The sequence below is a fragment of the Tenrec ecaudatus genome, chromosome 9, assembly GCF_050624435.1.
Source record: "Tenrec ecaudatus isolate mTenEca1 chromosome 9, mTenEca1.hap1, whole genome shotgun sequence".
Lineage (NCBI taxonomy): Eukaryota > Metazoa > Chordata > Mammalia > Afrosoricida > Tenrecidae > Tenrec > Tenrec ecaudatus.
In genome coordinates this window covers 28,728,762-28,747,547 of record NC_134538.1, presented here as the reverse complement: position 1 = coordinate 28,747,547, position 18,786 = coordinate 28,728,762, and the positions used below count along the sequence as shown (strand labels likewise).

Here is an 18,786-nt window from a genome sequence, read left to right as displayed (position 1 = left end):
AGCTGGTTCATGAGAACCAGGCCTGCGGCATTTGCATGTTGTAAATAAGCAATCCTGGAAGGCCTTAGTTGTAAGAATCATGTCTGTTTCCACAAGGAGGAAGAGGGGCCATGTCTGCTATGACTCTTTCTCTGTCCAAGAACACGTGGTCCAGCTGTCCCCTCTCCTTGTCTCCCCTCCCAGCAGCAAGTTGTTCCCACCCAGTCTAGAACACTGCTCCCCTCCCACATGTCCCCTGAGCTCACCTTTTTTATAACAGGCACGGCCAGGAAACAGGTGACAATGGCTGGAATGTCCAGAGCCCTCTGAGGCATGTTTAAAGGACACATGCCTTTGAGGCTGTAGATGTAGATCTTCTGGTCCTGTACAGAGATGAGCATTGGCATGAGCCCAGGTTTGGGAACACCCGGAACATGCCTAGAGGAATTTCCCAGGGGGATCTTTGTGCATTAAAAAGCAACCCGTTTTGAGGGTTTCTAGATTGTCATTTATGGTTATTTTCATTTTTATAGACAATTTGCTAACCTATCACCCAGAGCAGGTTTTGGGGCGAGGGGAATATTCTCCCCAGAGTTTCTTGGGGTATTAGTGTGCATGCATTACAGACAAAAGTAGATCACACGCCACACCATGGCTTTCTGTTTTTCTTGTCATGTCATGGCACACAGGAGGCAGAACTCCTAATCTGCACCCAGTCTAGGGCCCAACAGTGTTTCAACTCTTCCAATTTCTACCTGGCTAATCATTTGGCTAATCTGTTGCCATCAAGTTTCACTGCTACATATTATACTGGAAGGAACAGTCCTACAGACAAGTTTTTCTCTGTGTGTATCTTGGCCGTTAGAACCAATTCTGAAGACTGACATTACTGAGGCTCAAGTGAGTAGGTTTAAGATTTAGGAAAAATGCTTGAGCTGTATTTTCAAATTGCCATCTAGAAAGGCTGTGCCCATTTGTGTGCCACCATCAGCTCTGGCATTTCTCCGAGATTCCTCTCTAGATTGCCCAGGAGACAGCTCCCTGGGCCTTCCGGCGACTTCCCTCATATAAGCGCACGAGCCCTTCCATTTGGAATGGGGTTGTGTTATTGGAAACTAATCATTTCACCAACCGACTGGGTTTTCTTCTTTTGCGAGATTCTACCCCTGATTGGAGGCGGCCCAGTGAATGAGTGAAATGAATGGCATTACTTCCGGATCTCACAGATAATGAGCTGGCGTGAGAAAAAAAATATTCACTTATTTATCTGAAAGTCGAATTTACTTGGGCGTGCAGTATTTTTGTTTGTGAAGTCTGGCCACTCCGGGAATGGCACTCGGGCGATGCTCAGACATTACCTCTGTTGCTATCCACAGAGAACTCTGGAACTTGAGTTGACAGCTCAGCTTCATCCCCATACAGCTCATCCTCTGTACTTCCAGAAGGCCCTTCTCTGTGTTCACCACGGTGTAGTTCCTGCAGTTAGTGACAGTTGAGTGGTCAGTTCATGGTCGCCAGAACTGCTTCACAGGATAGCACGCATTCTTCATATCTGGGCCCCAGGCCACAGAGAGCACCTTGGCTATGTGCTGAGAGAATCATGGTTACGGGCAAAGAAAAGTAATTTCCACGAGGAAAAATAGAAGCCTCCTCTCTCTGTAATCTGGCAGGGTTCCGTTGCCCCCACGCTCCTCACGTTGGGGTTTTCTTTCCTACTTTTCCTTACTCCACGCACACAAGGGGCTCCGCATCAGAAAATTAGATAAAGCCAGAGCTAAAAACAGTGTGGGCTGACGTTAAGGCAGGAGGTGCCTCACAACATTGGCACTCTAGAGTTCACAGGGAGCTGCAGGGTCCCCAGAGTCAGCTGTAGACTCACTGGTGTGGACCTGGCCCGACTCCATCGCTTTCTCTGGGCAGGAGCTCGGTGGCCATTGTACAGAAGGTGACGGAAGCTTGGGGAGGGGCAAGTCACCCACCAAACGAGAGGTTTAAGTTTTCAGAGAGTATTCCACAGTTTACATTTTCTCTGGTCTTCACATTTTGGAAACTTTTGCCATCACTGACTGGCAGTATAGCTGTCTTTACAAATAACAGAAATTAGTGGGGGGAGAAAACCCCCAAACAGCAAATGCAACCTTAAAAAAAAAGTAATTATGCCCCCTACATTTTTCGGTCTTTTCCCTATGCATTTAAAAATCCATAATTAAGATTTTTCAAACAGCTTTGAAATTTACTTTGAATGTCACTTATGTTTCTTGCTTGAATATGATAATGATAATTTAAGTGATAATTTATAACAAGAAATAATGTGAAATGATCATTTATAACAAGAAATAATGTTGTTAGCTGTCACTGAGTCAGCCCAATGGAACAGAATGCAGCTCCGTCCTGCACCATCCCCGCAGTGGGTGGGCACATCAGATGTCTATGATCCAAAGTTTTCCCTGGCTGGTTTTGGAAGTGAATCACCAGGACTTTCTTCCTAGTCCTATGAGTCTAAAAGCTACGCTGACACTGGCTTCATAGAAACACGAGTCTCTGTTAACAGATGGGTGGTAACTATACTTGAAGTGCATTTGGCCAGAAATTGAACAGGGTCTCCCACCTGGAAGGGAATCCCCAAATGACTTTAAAATGTACTTTGGACAAGGTAAAACACATGGAAAGGCAACGTGTTATATTTGAGTCCCCTTTATCTGCACTCCCATTTTCTTCCTTCTCCTTTCCTTCCTTCATTCGCAGGCAAATCTTGAATACCCCTTTTCGATGACCTTGGTGCCATAGTCTCCCTGCCCCTCAATGACAGGGTGGAGCCACCATTGTGAATTTGCTCTTCTTCAAGCTGGTGGAAACTTTTAAAAAACCCTCGCGGGTCCCAGAAAGAGGCTTCTCTTTTCCCTTGCAGACGAACTTTCCCACCACCGAACAGGCTATTTTAGATTTCCTGCAGAAGTCTGTAAAACTAAAAAGGTACAGGGTCAGCAGATGGGTGGAGCCCCACCGGTAGCCCTAGGTCCGGAGGGAAGATTCCTTCACCTCGGATTACTGGGTCAAAGAGTATCAGTATCTTTAAGGAACTGATTGATAACAAACAAACAAAGAATAGCTTTTTAAATTTGTTAATAATGAACCACTTGCTTTGATTTGAGTGCAACTCATAGCAACCCCAAGCGTGTCCGAATAGACTGCTCAGCAGCATTTTCAATGGCCGGCCAGAATTAGAGGGTCAGGTCTTTATTCTGAGGTGCCTCTTGGTAAACCTGAACCTCCAACCCAACGTGTTAGCAGCAGCTGTGTGCCCTAGCCAGGGATTGAATGGCACTCATTAATCACCACTGAAAATTTGTTTTTAGACATATGTGCAAAAGTGCAAACTCAGTGTGGTATACTATCAACAGCATCCATTGTCATCTGAAAAAAAATCCTTGTCGATACAATAGGGCCAAAATACAAAAGGGAGGGGCATCTTGTAGGCTGAGTTCATGCTTCTTTGATTACTAGGGAGCCTGAATGTTACTGTTTCTGCTCTGCTCTTCCTCAAATTGCTCATGGTCCTTACCTATATGGCTATCGAGATTGCTGCCTTTTTTTCTATTGAGCTTATAAATTAAAATACAATAACTTCCCGAATAAACCGGATAAGGAGAGTCAAGAATAAAAGGAAGGAATTTTTGACTAAGTGTCTCCCTGAACAAAGCTGCCGCCGCTGCTGTGAGACCAGAAGCAATGAGAAGGACCGGGCTGTCCTCACTGAACATTTTGAGGAAATATTCTCTAGAATCTTGATCAAGGAGGGAAAATGCACCATAGGACTTTCAATCTCATTGGAGCTGGGCTTTCTGGAGCCGTGCAAGCTGGACGAAGTCCCCCAACAATCGCTTTAAGATACTCTTGACTCTTAAATCAGAATACTCCTGAAGTCTTCTTAAAACAAACCAAAACAATAGCTTAGCTGAGCTGGCAACAAAGTATCCCTTGTGCTTTGCGCTCCTTTAAGATCTATCAATATGGGATCAAAGTTACAACAGCCAATGAAAACGTTAAGTAGCAAACTTATCGGGCAGCGACATTACATAAGCCAGGGAGGAACAATTTGGAAAAGGGGTGGGAGAATTATTGTACAATTATAAGGGTGTAATTAGTGCCATTGAATTGTATATGTAGAAACTGTTTAACTGGTATATGTACTGTTGTGTATATTGTTAACAACAACAAAAAAATAAAATGAGTTGTTTTTTAAAAGTCTATATTATAGTAGATATCAAACAATAAGGACCAGAGGAGACTCCCAGATATAAGCCTTCCTGTTTGAGTTTAAACCCGTTGACATTTTGAGGCGCTTCAATTCACATGATAAAATGCACTATAATTTAATCAAAACATGGACTCAGTGGCAATTTTGACTTGAACTAAAATTTTTGTCCGTTTAAAAAGAAAATAACTTTTTCTTTTTTAATATTTGTTTAAAACACTTTACATAGTTGTTGAAGAAATAAGCATTGATAGAGAACACATATTATATTCAGTTTTGCTTTTATGTGCACTGGTAGGCATCTTCATTTTTGTTTTTTACATTTTATTAGGGGTTCATACAACTCGTATCACAATCTACACATATACATACATCAATTGTATAAAGCACATCCGCACATTCTTTGCCCTAATCATTTTCGAAGCATTTGCTCTCCACTTAAGCCCTTTGCATCAGGTCCTCTTCCCCCCCCCTCCCTCCCCGCTCCCCACTCCCTCATGAGCCCTTGATAATTTATAGATTGTCATTTTGTCATCTCTTGCCCTATCTGGAGTCTCCCTTCACCCCATTCTCTGTCGTCCGTCTCCCAGGGAGGAGGTCACATGTGGATCCTTGTAATCAGTTCTCCCTTTCCAACCCACTCACCCTCTACTCTCCAAGTATCGCCCCTCACACCCCTGGTCCTGAAGGTATCGTCCACCCTGGATTCCCTGTGCCTCCAGCTCCCATATGCACCAGTGTACAACCTCTGCTCTATCCAGACTTGCAAGATAGAATTTGGATCATGGTAGTTGGGGGGAGGAAGCATCCAGGATCTGGGGGAAATCTGTGTTCTTCATCGGTACTACATCGCACCACCCTGACTGACCCATCTCCTCTCCTAAACCCCTCTGTGAGGGGATCTCCAGTGGCCGACAAATGGGCTTCGGGTCTCCACTCTGCACTTCCCCCTTCATTCACTATGGTATATATATATATGCATGAGGCATCTTCATTTTGTTTTACATGTATACCTATGCTGTTTATGTGCAAAAGTCATGTATTATCATTACCATAAAAATAATAAAAAATATGGCCATATTTCCTGCTATGCTGAGACTGGGACAGTCTACCCAAAGCATTGTGAGTTTTGTATGCTCTGCCCTAAAGGAGTCTGAAAACCCACGGATTTGTCATTTGAACTAGAAAGCCCAGTTGTGAGAAATCACCCCCTGCCTCCTTTCCCCCCACCCTTCATCTTTCTGAAGCAGAGGATGGCTCAGTACAATGCACAGATCCATCAGCTGACTTCAGTAATTCTACCTCGAGGTAGTCAATTTGGTTTCATTGATATCTCTGCCCAAGTCCCCTCTCCCAGATTACTTGAAGCAAATCCCTTTGAAGCAATCATTTAATCTGCAAGGGTAACATCCATGATGGTGGCTTCTTTATTTCAATTACTTCTTTCTAAGTTATTCGGAAAAGGCTGTCTTTCTAAATTCTGGCCTCTCAATTCCCTGGTCTCCGGTTCTTTCCTCAGTGATTCTCTCTCCATGTTCTGTCAGCTGCCACCATTCAAGGCCACAATCCAGAGTTTGTCTTCACTAATCACCACACCGTACACACACTTAGTGTCATTCAACTACCTAACTACCATCTCCCCTTTTTTGGTATAACAAATGAAAACCAAAGTCACCATCAACAAAAACACTGCCACAGAGTCTTTTCCAAATCAGAGTAACCCTACATGATATTTATGAGATTACACATCTTTATAGGAGCTGATGGTCTCATCTTTCTCCCTTGGAGTAGCTGGTGGGTTTGAACTGCTGACCTCAGGGTTAGCAGTTTAACACCTAACCAACAGTGACATCAGCTGCCTTTTTGTACTCTGTCAAGGCCTAGATCTTTGGTTACTTTTCATTGTTCCTCACTCATTTGCTGCTTTAACTTTTGATTCTATTATTTATTCATCTCTATGTGTAACTTCTTGAAAATACACTTGACCCTTGTATCCTTTCACCATTCTGACAAAGCCTAACGGCTTAACACCACCCTGTTGCCTACGCCACATGGCTGGGGGAATTAAAAAAGAAGCATTAAAAAGTTGGCTATTCTCTCAGCAAACACATTATCCTGGCTGGAAAAAATGGGAAAGCAGTCTATGACACAACTCCCATCTGGGCCACCTCATCAGATATTTTAGGACTAGAACAATCTCTGGTAATGGTGGGTGGGAACTGAGTGTCTCTCTCTCTCTCTCTCTCCCACTTCCTACTTCCTTCTTCCTTTTTGGGGACCTCCTTTCTCTGCTCCAGTGTGTGCATTATGTAGCTCCTGAGCCATCCCCTTTACATATTCGTTCCTGGTGGGGAAGGAAGGAGGTCTCAACTGTGGCACAAGAGGGGTGCATGTAGATCACAAACTCCACAACAGCGTTGAGGTGTGGCCTGCAACCTACAAGGGACTATCGCGTACCACTGAAGCGGACTATTCTGTTTCTTCCTGCTATGAGCAAACCTTGGCCTCATCCAATACCTGTGGGAACGGTGCTTTTGTTAGAGGTCCCCTCCTGCTTGCAAACGGGCTTGACTGTTTGGGGAAGGGAGCACACCTGACAGCCTCTCCTTTCACGTAAGTCCCTCGGGGCCACCCTAGAACCACCAGGCCTTTCCCTCCCTCGCCTTGTTACCTGCCTCACACCTTCCGTTTTCTCTCAAATTCCCAGCACGTCTTGCCATCCACTAGTCCTCCCTGCCACCACACGGAGAAAAAAGAGGCAGTTAAGGGAGTACCCGCAAACTCTTAACGAAGGATGAGTCTCTTACTTTGCACTGGATCCCCGTCCTTTCTCAGCAACTCAGGGACATCATCCCAGTGACTGGCCCTTCTCCTCTGCCACATCATCACCAACCTCCTCTATAATCCAGCTGCAAGTAGCTCTCCTATTAGAACGACGCCCCTCTCATCACACAGGCACCCATTTATATACTTCTCTTAACTGTAACCCTCCAGGAAGTGTAAAACAAAGTTTGCTGAAGAATGGAGTTAAATAATGATGGAACTACCACCTGAGCTTTGTGAAGCCCCACTCATATATAACTGTGGACTCAAGTTCCTCTGTCCCTATTTCTCCTGCGAGTGGACTCTAGTCAGGCTTCCCACCCCAGCCACAGAAAAATTGCTCATCCAGGTTGTTGATTCTACATTGCCAAATTCCATGGTCACTTCCCATTGAAATATGGTCACTTCTCATTGAAATATAAGCAAGGTGCTAGGAGCCTTAAAGATTACCTGGACTCTTCTTTCCCTTCCCAGAACACCACATTGTACTCCTGGCCCTGGGATGCGAAGAATGATGTCTGCTTCCCACAGGGCAGCATGTACATGAAGGCTGCGAAGGTCGGATCCTTCATCTGGCTCACCACGGACAGGGCTATGGGCCGCTGAGGGAGAGATTCCATCAGGATAGGAGCAGAGGTTATCTACCACCTAGTCAGTCCTGATTCTACCCAAGAGACTGGCTTCTTGTGTGAGAGTGAGAGGGCATGAGTAAGTAGCTGGCTCAGGATTTGATCAGCTGCTATGACAAGCCCTTCCAGCCATCTAGGCCATCGCTGGCCACGCCGCTGGAAATCAGCACTCAGCCTAGTGTAACCCCCAAGTTGTCCAATGCTCATGCCAACGGAGATACCATTTCTGTAAAGAACTTTCCTCCATCTCATTTACTCCCAGTACATTAAATTGTTTAACATGATAAATGAGCACAGAAACCACAGGTCTTAAAAAAACCCCACTAACCTTAAAACTACAATGTATCTCAGGAGCAAGCGTTTCTACCCCTCCTCCCATTACGCTTGCATTGCTATCAAAGTGATGGATAGATTCTGCTTGTGTGATGACATACAGAGAAGTGGAGAAGGAAAATTATTTTTTCCGAGAGTGGTATGCACATAAAGAAAATGAGACTAGCTCTTTTAGGAGCAATTGTGGTTGCTGCTAAAGAAGAGGTAAGTAAGCAAACTCAAGAGGCTGCAACTGTCCCAGACCCTTAGTGCAGAGTGTGTCCGTGACCAGTTCACACAGGATGCTCTGCACACTCACATCTTATACAACCTTTCCCAGACCCCGGTCCTCCCAGCTCCGTGCTCCTGGGGTACCTTCTCAGGTTTCGTGTCCCAGCACTCCATCATGAGTGTCTGAAGGCGGTGGAACTGCACTTCCTCTGGCGGTCCCAGCACGGGGCGAATCCCCTTAGATAGCTTTTTGGCGATCTGAAGCTGATGGTGGCCCAGCTCAGGCCGCTGTCCTGACAACAACTCATAGAGCACCATCCCGTAGGAGAACATGTCTACCTGGAGAGAAAGTCAAGCCAAGTTAGGGCCCCGGACTGGGCCCAAGGTTGAGGAAGCAAGGAAAAAAAATGAGAGAAGGAAATGTGGGCCTTGCCCAAAAGGGGACCATTATCAATCTAACCCCCAACGCATCCATCCGTCTCCACCTATTCAAGCATCTGATCAATTCTCTGACTGACCATCTACTGTCCATATGTCCACCTCTTCATTCACTCAGTCATCTATCCACCCATCTCTCCTTCTTTCTGTCCTCTCTCCCATCTGTCCATACATCTCCCCATGACCCATCCACCTACATGCCCATGAATCCAATATCTGTTTTCACTGTCTCTGGCTTTGGATCCAGCTAGTGCCTTGCGGTGAGTGCCTTTGGCTTAGAAGACTTTACCAACCTGATTCTGTCTGCTTCTCACAATAACCCTGTGAGCCTAGTCTATGAGGAGGTACCAACCCCCGCCCCCCCCAAAAAAAACCCAACAACCTGGAATTGCACTGGGCAGAAAGGAGATTTCTTAGTATGCATTTTTCCTTCTAGGTGAACATGGAGCAACTCACTCTGAAATAGTGTGCACCCAGTGGTGTCATCTGGGAAGGTTCATTCTGGTCAGTGAATTTTTTCATGAAAGCAGTTTTACTCGAACCTTGTTTTTTGTGATGGCTAATTTAAGAGAACAGCATGCTGCCGTGAAGTTTTGTTTCCTACTGGTGAAAAATGCTCAGAAACTGCTGTGATGTGGACCACAGCTTACAAGAATAACGCTATGGGAAAACTCAAGTGTGTGAGTGGTTTTCTCATTTCAAAAAGGTTTTCATTTTGGACGTCTGTCATCTTCCCAAATGGACAAGGATCTACATATAACCTCCTCCCTGGGGAATGGACAACAGAAAAGTGGGTGAAGGGAAATGTTGGACAGTGCAAGATATGACAAAATAATAATTTATGAATTATGAAGGGTTCATGAGGGAGGGGTAAATGTGGAGCTAATGTTAAGTGCTCAAGTAAAAAGCAAATGTTTTGAGAATGATGATGGCAACAAATGTACAAATGCGCTTGACACAATGGATGTATGTATGGATTGTGATGAGAGTTGTACGAGCCCCCAATAGAATGATTTAAAAAAAAAGAAAATGTCAACTTGTGGTGCATTTGGAGTTTGTTCTACCAGGTGCGACTGTTAATCAAGCTTTCTATTTAGAGGTTCTGAAAAGATAGCATAACAGTGTGCAACAAAAAGGCCTGTTTTGTGGCAGACGGGGGACTGGTTTGCCGCCATGACAATGCACCTGCTCACGCAGCCATCTCAGCCACCAGTTTTTGGCAAAAAGCAGCACGCCTCTCTTGCCCCACGCACCTGACTCACCTGACTTCACTCCATGTGACTTCTTTTTGCTTCTGGTTATAAAGAGGGTGATGAAAGGACAGCAATTTGATGACGTAGAAGTGATTTGAAAAACAAACAACAACAAAAACAAAGAGGCAGGTGCTAACAGCCATCCAAACAGATGAGTTTGAAAAATGTTTCCAAGAATGGAATCACATGAACAACACAGCTTTCCCCTAGATCCTGGATGCTTCCTCCCCCCAACTACCATGATCTGAATTCTACCTTGCAGGGCTGGATAGGACAGAGGCTGCACACTGGTACATATGAGGGCTGGAGACACAGGGAATCTAGGGTGGATGATACCTTCAAGACCAAGGGTGTGAGGGGCGATGCTGGGAGAGTGGAGGGTGAGTGGGTTGGAAAGGGGGAACTGATTACAAGGATCCACATGTGACCTCTTCCCTGGGAGAGGGACAGCAGAGAAGGGGGGGGAGGGGAGACTCCGGATAGGGCAAGATATGACAAAATAACGATGTATAAATTACCAAGGGCACATGAGGGAGGGGGGAAAGGGGAGGGAGGGGAAAAAAAAGAAGACCTGATGCAAAGGGCTTAAGTGGAGAGCAAATGCTTTGAGAATGATTGGGGCAGGGAATGTATGGATGTGCTTTATACAATTGATGTATGTATATGTATGGATTGCGATAAGAGTTCTATGAGTCCCTAATAAAATGTAAAAAATGAAAAGAGGAGAAAAAATGATTAGGGCAAAGAATGTACAGATGTGCTTTATACAATTGATGTATGTATATGTATGGACTGTGATAAGAGTTGTATGAGCCCCTAATAAATTGTTAAAAAAAAAAAGAATGGAATCACAGATTTGACAGATATATTAAGTGTAATGGAGAGTACATTGAAGGAGATAAGGTTGTCTTATAAAATAATTTTTTAATACATAGTTTTTGGGGAAAAACTTCCAGTTTTTTTGGGGGGGGAGGGTACTGCCTCATATGTCCCCACTTGGCACCTGGAAGTGGCAGAACCATTTACTTCTTACTCTCTCTGTCCACTCTGTTACAGCTTCCATGATATCTCTGAATTAAGGCCCGAGAAGACTGAGGTGAAGTCATATTTTCTGAAGCTAAGAAGATATTAACCCATCACAACCAATCAGACATATACTCCCGTGTCCTGCTTTACTGGAGCCAAAGTACCCTCACTGAGCGTAGGGAGTGGGGGAAGCCTGCTTCGGGGACACTGAAATCAGGACGTGACGATTGCATGACCAGATCCAAATGGCACATGGATTACTGCCTGGTGGGGCTGAGCTGGGTCCACGGGGTTGGGTTGGGGTAGGTACCTTCTCATCATACACAATGCGAGGCCTGACTTCTGGAGCCTGGTAGCCGGGTGTACCCTCTACGCCCAGGGCACCCTCATGGAAGGATTGCCGGGAGATACCATAGTCCGACAATTTGATGTTGATGTGCTCTTTTACATCCAGGGACCAGACCAGGATGTTGTCTGACTTCAAGTCACAGAAGATGATGTTTTTCTTGTGCAGGTAGGCCAGACCAGAGGCAATCTGATAAGCTATTTTGTGGGTGAGCATATGTCCCAGGGGCATAAAGGAGGAGTCTAGGAAGAAAAAGAGGCTTCAAGTTATCATCATAACATCTGTCTTCCTCTGGGAAATCTTTCTCATTGGACTTGTGATTGTTCACACCAGGTGCTCAAAGGGAGAGAGGATGATCATAAATGAGATATTATTTAGGACAAACATGTTGTTATAGCTTCATTCATGATTCTCAAACTCGAAATGACTGGTGTTTTTACTAAAACAGTAGAGATGGACAATTCTTAGAGTCGATCTCAGGCCAATGTTGTTAACTGTCAACAGGTTAAGCTGTTGGTGTAAGAATTGCATTTCTGACCTTCCCTCTTATCAGGGGGAAAATGATTGCTTTTTATAGTATGGCTTCTTCTCTTGGCCAAAAAGGCATATATTTTTCTTGCTGTTAGCTTTTTGGAAGTTATTTTTTTCATTTATCAAGGCAAATTATTTAAAATTTAGTTAAAATTGAAATATGATAAAACTGACCCAGAGTCTCACAGTTTTAATAACTGCCAGCATGTAAGGTATGTTATGATTTTTGTTAGCTACTGGTGAATCAATCCCTGACTCTTGTCAGCCTCATACACAGCAGAATGAAATGTTGCCTGGTCCTGGGCCATTCCCAGGGTTGGCTGAACACCAGATTGTTGTTATCCATAGAATTTTCAATGGTTTTTCAGATTGCCAGGCCTTTCTTGTAAGTTGTCTTACCCTAGAAGTCCCACTGAAGCCTGCTCAACATCAAGGCAACACACAAGCCTCCAATGAGAGACAGGTACTGGTTGTGCTTGTAGGGCATGGACCAGGGTAACTGAGAAGCCCACACAGGATGGCAAACATTCTACCATGTGTTACACATGGAAGAAGCTCACCAGCCTGTGTGATCCAAAGATGATGATAAAATCCAAATACGGTGAAGGGAAAAAACTATCCAAGCTTACACGGTGAGCACCCAATTTCTAGAAGGTTATGGAAGACATTACGAGCCCCAATACACCTTTCTTCCCACACAAGAGATGCCACATGGAGGCCAGGCTTTCCTTGGGCTTGCTTAGATTCTCTGGTCTACACTTGGACTTAGGGCAGCTGGGCCAAGGAAGCAAGGCAGGTTCTTGGTGCCCTTGTGGCCAGCCCTGCCTGTCACAGTTTCTGCTAGGATTTCTGACCTCATAGTGTTTCTGAAGCTACTGAGCTGGGCTCCTGTGGAACACTGTCCGCAGTGGGTACCTTTGGCATTCTCTGATAGCACGGTGTTGAGGCTGCCCAGTGGCGCGAGTTCCAGAGCGAAGCAGAGCGGATGGATGCTGATGCCAATGAGCGAGACGATGCAAGGGTGCTGCAAGGCATGGAGCATGCTGGCCTCCTGCCGGAATTCTGAGAAGTTCTTCATGGCGTCTGTAGCCCGCAGGTGCTGTAGCATGGTGTCTGCCAAGGAAGGCATGTGGTCAGTGTCAGCCAGGGAGAGAGAATGGGGCATGGGGTTGGGAGGGAAAGACCAGGTAGGGGCTATAAAAGGCCTGGGCCCAGGCTCTGACCAGGCAACCCTCTCCCTCATCACAAGGAAGGCCCCCACCAAACTCTAGAGCTACTTCCAGAGATTTAAGAAGTCGGGCAGGGCAAGATATCAAAACCACCTCCTGTTCAAGAGCTTCACATGTCTGTCACATTCAACATTTGTTCAGTACCCACTGGGGTCCTTCACGTCTCCTATGGATTGACCTGTGTCTGCCTAAGATATATGTTGAGTCTTCAGCCCTGCATTAATGAACATGACCTTGTTAACATTAGCGTTTTTCTTTGAAGATCTTATTAGTTAATTTAAGGAGGTCGTGGAAGAAGGCAGGAGTCCTAATCCTAGTCCTTTGTGAGAGGTGTTTCATAAAAGAGGATATGTAAAACAGTCACAAAGGCATGTGAGAATCTACATATAAGCAATGCCTAATGCCACCAAAGCTGAAAGATAAAGGGTGGATCTTTCTTTAGGACCCTCAGAATGCCAACCTAACACTGAACTACCACCAGACACTTCAGACACTGTTTGGGCATCAAAGAATCACAGAAAGTGGATTTGAACTCTTCATTCTGGGCACATGTACTCTGTTGTTAATCTGCATGGGGGGGTTGGTGATCAAATATCCTTAAAGTACTCAGTTTTATAGGCATTCAGCTTCTTTGGTAGTACAATACATTGAAAGTGTCTGCCCCCCCAAGAGAGAGCCCAGGGCTCTTCGACTCAGAAAGATGGTTCCAGGCTCCTCGAAAACAACACGTAAACAGCAACCAGTTCTAACAGCTTCAACGAAAAAGCAGCAGCAAAAGAAGACAATGCCAGAAGAAGTCATGAACCTAATCATAGGCATAGAAAAAGAAGATATTGACCTGCCACAAAAAGAAATTTTCAAAATGCTGCTTGAAGTCATAAAGGATATTAGGGAAGCAATGCAGAAAAAAGATGAAATGATAGAGGAGATAAAGGCAACGCACCAAAAGGAAATACAAGAGTTAAGGGATGAAATAACAGAATCCAGTGACAATTTGACAAACCGTGCCAATAGGCTTGTGGAGGCAGAGAATCGCACCGGTGACCTAGAGGATAACCAAGCAGACCTCGGCAAACTGGAAAAGCAGTCAAATAATAATACAATTAGCTGAAGAAAACTCGAGAGCCATGTCTGATGCTATGAACCCTTCTTAATTCATAAATTATTATTTTGTCATATGTTACACTGTCTGACGTTTCCCCCCGCCCTCTTCTCTGCTGTCCAGCCCCCAGGGAGGAGGCTATACATAGATTCTTGTAATCGGTTCCCCCTTTCTACCCCACATTCCCTCTACCTCCAGGCTTCACCACTCTCACCACTGGTCCTGAAGGAGTCATCTGTCCTGGATTCCCTGTGTTCTCAGTTGCTATCTGTACCAATGTACATCCTCTGGTCTAGCCAGATTTGTAAGGTAGAATTGGGATCATGATAGTGGGAGGGAGGAAGCATTTAAGAATTAGAGGAAAGTTATATGCTTCATTGTTGCTACCCTGCACCCTGACTGGCTCATGTCCTCCCCACACCCCTTCAGTAAGGGGGTGTCCAGTTGCCTACTGATGGGCTTTGAGTCTCCACTCTGCATTTGCCCACATTTACAATGATATGATTTTTGTTCTTTGATGCTTGATACCTGATCCCTTCGACAGCTTGTGGTCCCACAGGCTGGTGTGCTTCTTCCATGTGGGCTTTGTTGCTTCTGAGCTAAATGGCCGCTTGTTTATCTTCAAGCTTTAAGACCCTTTTGATAGCCGGGCACCGTCAGCTTTCTTCACCAGATTTGCTTATGCACTAGTTTGTCTTCAGTGATCATATCAGGAAGGTGGATACCCACTGATATGATTTTTAGTTCTTTGATGTCTGATAACTGGTCCCTTCTACACCTCGTGGTCAGACAGTCTGGTGGATCCACTCAATGTTTTATGCTCCACATAGTCAAATACCTTGGCATAGTTAATAAAACACCAGGAAACATCTTTCTGGTATTCTGTTTTTAGCCAAGATCCAATTGGCATTGGCAATGATATCATCTTCTGAATTCAGCCCGAACCTCTGGCAGCTTCCTGTCAATGTATAGAATGTTGTTCTATAATTGGAACATTCTGTTGAATCACCTTTCTTTAGAAGGGGAACAAATATAGATCTCTTCCAGTCCACTGGCCAAGTAGCTGTCTTCCAAATTTCCTGGCAAGTGCTTCCAGTGTTTCATCAGCTTGTTGAAACATTTCAATTGTTATTCCATCAATTCTGGGAAAGTTGTTTTTGGCTAAAGTTTTAAGTGCAGCTTGAACTTCTTCCTTCAGCATCATTGGTTCTTGCTCAAATGCTGCCTCCTGAGATGGTGGGATGCTGACTAGTTATTTCTGGTACAGTGACTCTGTATATTCTTTCCATCTTTTTTTGATGCTTCCTGCATCACTCACTATTTTGCCCATAGCATCTTTCAAGATTGCAACTCAAGACTTGACTTTTTTCTTGGGTTCTTTCAGTTTCAGATGTGCTGAGCATGTTCTTCCTTTTTGGATTTCTAACTCTAGGTCTCTGCACATTTCATTATACAAGTTTACTTTGTCTTCTCAAGCTGCCCTTTGAAGTTTTCTGCTGAGCTCTTTGACTTTATCATTACTTACATGTGTCTTAGGTACTCTACGGTAAGAGGAAATTTTAGTCTCTCCTGACATCCACTTTGGTCTTTTCTTTCTTGACTGAATTTTTAATGAACTTTTGTTTTTTTTCATGAATGATGTTCGTGATATCCTCCCACAGCTCATCAGGTCTTCTGTCATTAGTGTCCAATACAGCAAATTTGTTCTTGAGATATTCTCAAAATTCAGGTGGGATAGACTCAAGGTTGTACTTTGGTTCTCCTGGACTTGTTTTCATGTTCTTTAGCTTCAACCTGAACTTACATATGAGCAATTGATGGTCTGTTTCACAGTCAATCCTTGGTCTGGTTTTAACTGTTGTTATTGAACTTCTCCATGATCTCTTTCAACACAGATGTAATCAACTTGATTTCTGTGTATTCTGTTTGGAGAAGTTCATGTTTATAGTCATTATTTGTGTTGTTGAAAAAAGGCTTCAACCTCACCCCCACCCCCCACTATCATGATCCCAGTTCTACCTTGCAAGTCTGACTAGACCAGAGGATGTACACTGGTACAGATAGGAACTGGAAACAAAGGGAATCCAGGGTGGATGATCCCTTCAGGACCAGGGGTGTGAGTGGCGATACTGGGAGGGTAGAGGGAAGGTGGGTTGGAAAGGGGGAATGGATTACAAGGATCTACATGTGACCTTCTCTCTGAGGCACGGACAACAGAAAAGTGGGTGAAGGGAGATGTCAGACAGGGCAAAATATGACAAAATAACTTATAAATTATCAAGGGTTCATGAGGGGAGGGGGAGTGGGGAGGGAGGGGGAAAATGAGGAACTGATGCCAGGGGCTTAAGTGGAGAGCAAGTGTTTTGAGAATGATGAGGGCAATGAATTTACAAATGTGCTTTACACAACTGATGTATGTATGGATTGTGATAAGAGCTGTATGAGCTCATAATAAAACAATTTAAAAGAAAAGTAAAAGGTATTTTCTGGACAAGTTGTTGGTCTTGCAAAATTCTATCATGTGATCTCTTGCTTCCTTTCTATTGCCAAGATATTTCCCAACCATTCTTCCTTCTTCTTTGTTTCCAACTTTTGCATTACAATCACCAATAATTATCAGTGAACCTTGATTGCATGCTAGATAAATTTCCAAATGAAAAGATTGGTGGAATTCTTCAATACCATCTTCACTAGCTTTGGTTGTTAGTGCAAATTTGAATGACAGCTGTATTGGTTGGATTTTTTTTTTATTCCAGTGGCCAATACCAGTCCACTTTAGCTCAGTAACACCAGGGATATTGATCTTTATGTGTTCCATTTCACTTCTGGTGATTTCTAATTTCCCTTGATTCATACTTCACACATTTCAAGTTCTGGTTATTAGTAGTTTTTTGTGTTTTTCTTTGGCAGCTGTTTCTTCTCACCTTGAGTTGTCCTCTGTCAGCAAATGAACCCCCAGCAAGCTCCCTGCCACAGGCTTTACTCCCTTCATGTCACCACCGTCAATTCTACTCTGAGAAAGCAGCTCTTCCTCAGTCACATTTCAAGTGCCTTCTGCCCAGTGGGCCCCCTCCACCAGCACTGTCTGACAATGTCCTGCTTCTATTTACTAGGCCTTCAGTAACTGATGATGTTTCCACGTTTAGCATTAGATTTTCAGTGATTACTTCCTCTGAAGTGGACAGACATTATTCTTTGTTGGCTGAACTTAGTCTGGAAGCTCCATTGAAACTTGTTCATGTTGAGTGATCCTGTTGTTGCCATTTGAAATACCAGTGACAGAGCTTCCAGTGTTACAGAACACATAAGCTACCACCATAGGACAAACTGACAGACAAGTCATGGCCTAATGAAGATATTTAGTACCCTTTAATGGAGGACTCTCTCCAGATGTCGCAATTCATCTAGATATTGCTTTCAACATTTTCACCCCACCCACTGCCAGACACAGTGCACTGCATTACTGTACTCCCAGGGTCGCCAGAAATGACCAGGGCTCTCTCATTAGTCAGAGAAAACACTGTCTCTGCCACCGCCTCTGAGCAGTCACCTGAGCTGCCCTGAGAAGTGTCTATCATTGGTGATAGATTCCACTCACCATCGCTTCTCCCAGGGCCTTTGAGACCTCTTCCCAGGAAAGGGCACCTATGTCAGCCTCTTGGCCCTTGAAGTACAGGCAAGCCATACTATTCCTCTGTGTCTGTCTCTCCCGATTGCCAGTTTCTAACACAGGGAGTCATTGAATGTGGAAGTCAAGCCAGGCTGAAGAACTGCTGATTACAGTGCTAATTGTTGTAGTTAGGCATGGAATCATGGCTCCTCCTCATTTAGCCTCTTCCCCCAGCTCTGGTGCTGAAGTCCCTTCTGAGTATGAAGAAATAAAAAGCACCAGACTGGAAACAATTGATAGGGCAAAAAGTATGAATAGCCTCAGAAAGCAAATAACAGCCAATTTGTAATAAGCAAGACGAGCTTTCGACCATAACACAGAAAGGGATCTCAATACTCGATAAGGAGTAGTTCTCTAGCAGGAAAGACCAGTATATAGACCAGTGGTTCTCAACCTTTCTAATGCCTCAACCCTTTAATACAGTTCCTCATGTTGTTTTGACCCTGTGTGTGGGCGTATCTGCTAGTGGGCAGACCCGCCTGGAGACCGACAGAGGATGGTGTCTCGGTTCTTCAGAGCATGGGCACTATGGTCATAGGCGACCCCCGTGAAAGGGTCGCAACCGCAGGTTGCGATTTGCTGATGTTGACAAATAGCAAGCAGAACTGTGAGCAGTGACTGGATGGAGGCCACTTCAAGACGAACAGAAAAGCACAGTGACAATGGTAGCATTCTCGATCTACCAAGCAGACACCGAGAGGCCTGGTGAGGGAGGGGATCTCACAGAGTTTGAGAAACTGTGGAAAGTCTCTCATTTGACTTCAAGTCAGGTCAATATGCACAGTGATCGATCATGTTGCGAATACGTGTCCTGAATAGAACGTGACTTCCCTGGTCTTCTTTCCCCAAACTCATGAAAAATCACAGCAATCCATTTGCCAAGAGTTGATTTTAACTCCTGGAACAGTCCCACGTGTGTAGCGTAGCCTGTGCACCATGACTGTGATCTTTTGGAAGTAGGT

At 44.5% G+C, this 18,786-nt stretch overlaps 1 protein-coding gene across 3 annotated transcripts in view; it reads right to left on the bottom strand.

The window, feature by feature from the left end:
• The window catches only part of LRRK1 (leucine rich repeat kinase 1), a 222,323-nt gene that overhangs the window by 15,217 nt on the left and 188,320 nt on the right, over positions 1-18,786 (bottom strand). For all 3 annotated transcript variants that reach the window (XM_075557945.1, XM_075557946.1, XM_075557947.1), the window contains 6 exons: positions 12,739-12,936; positions 11,257-11,534; positions 8,374-8,568; positions 7,508-7,659; positions 1,338-1,455; positions 246-362 (listed from right to left, as the gene is read on the bottom strand). In XM_075557945.1, the coding sequence (XP_075414060.1) occupies positions 246-362; positions 1,338-1,455; positions 7,508-7,659; positions 8,374-8,568; positions 11,257-11,534; positions 12,739-12,936 (1,058 nt within the window). The remainder of the gene's footprint in view (positions 1-245; positions 363-1,337; positions 1,456-7,507; positions 7,660-8,373; positions 8,569-11,256; positions 11,535-12,738; positions 12,937-18,786) is intronic.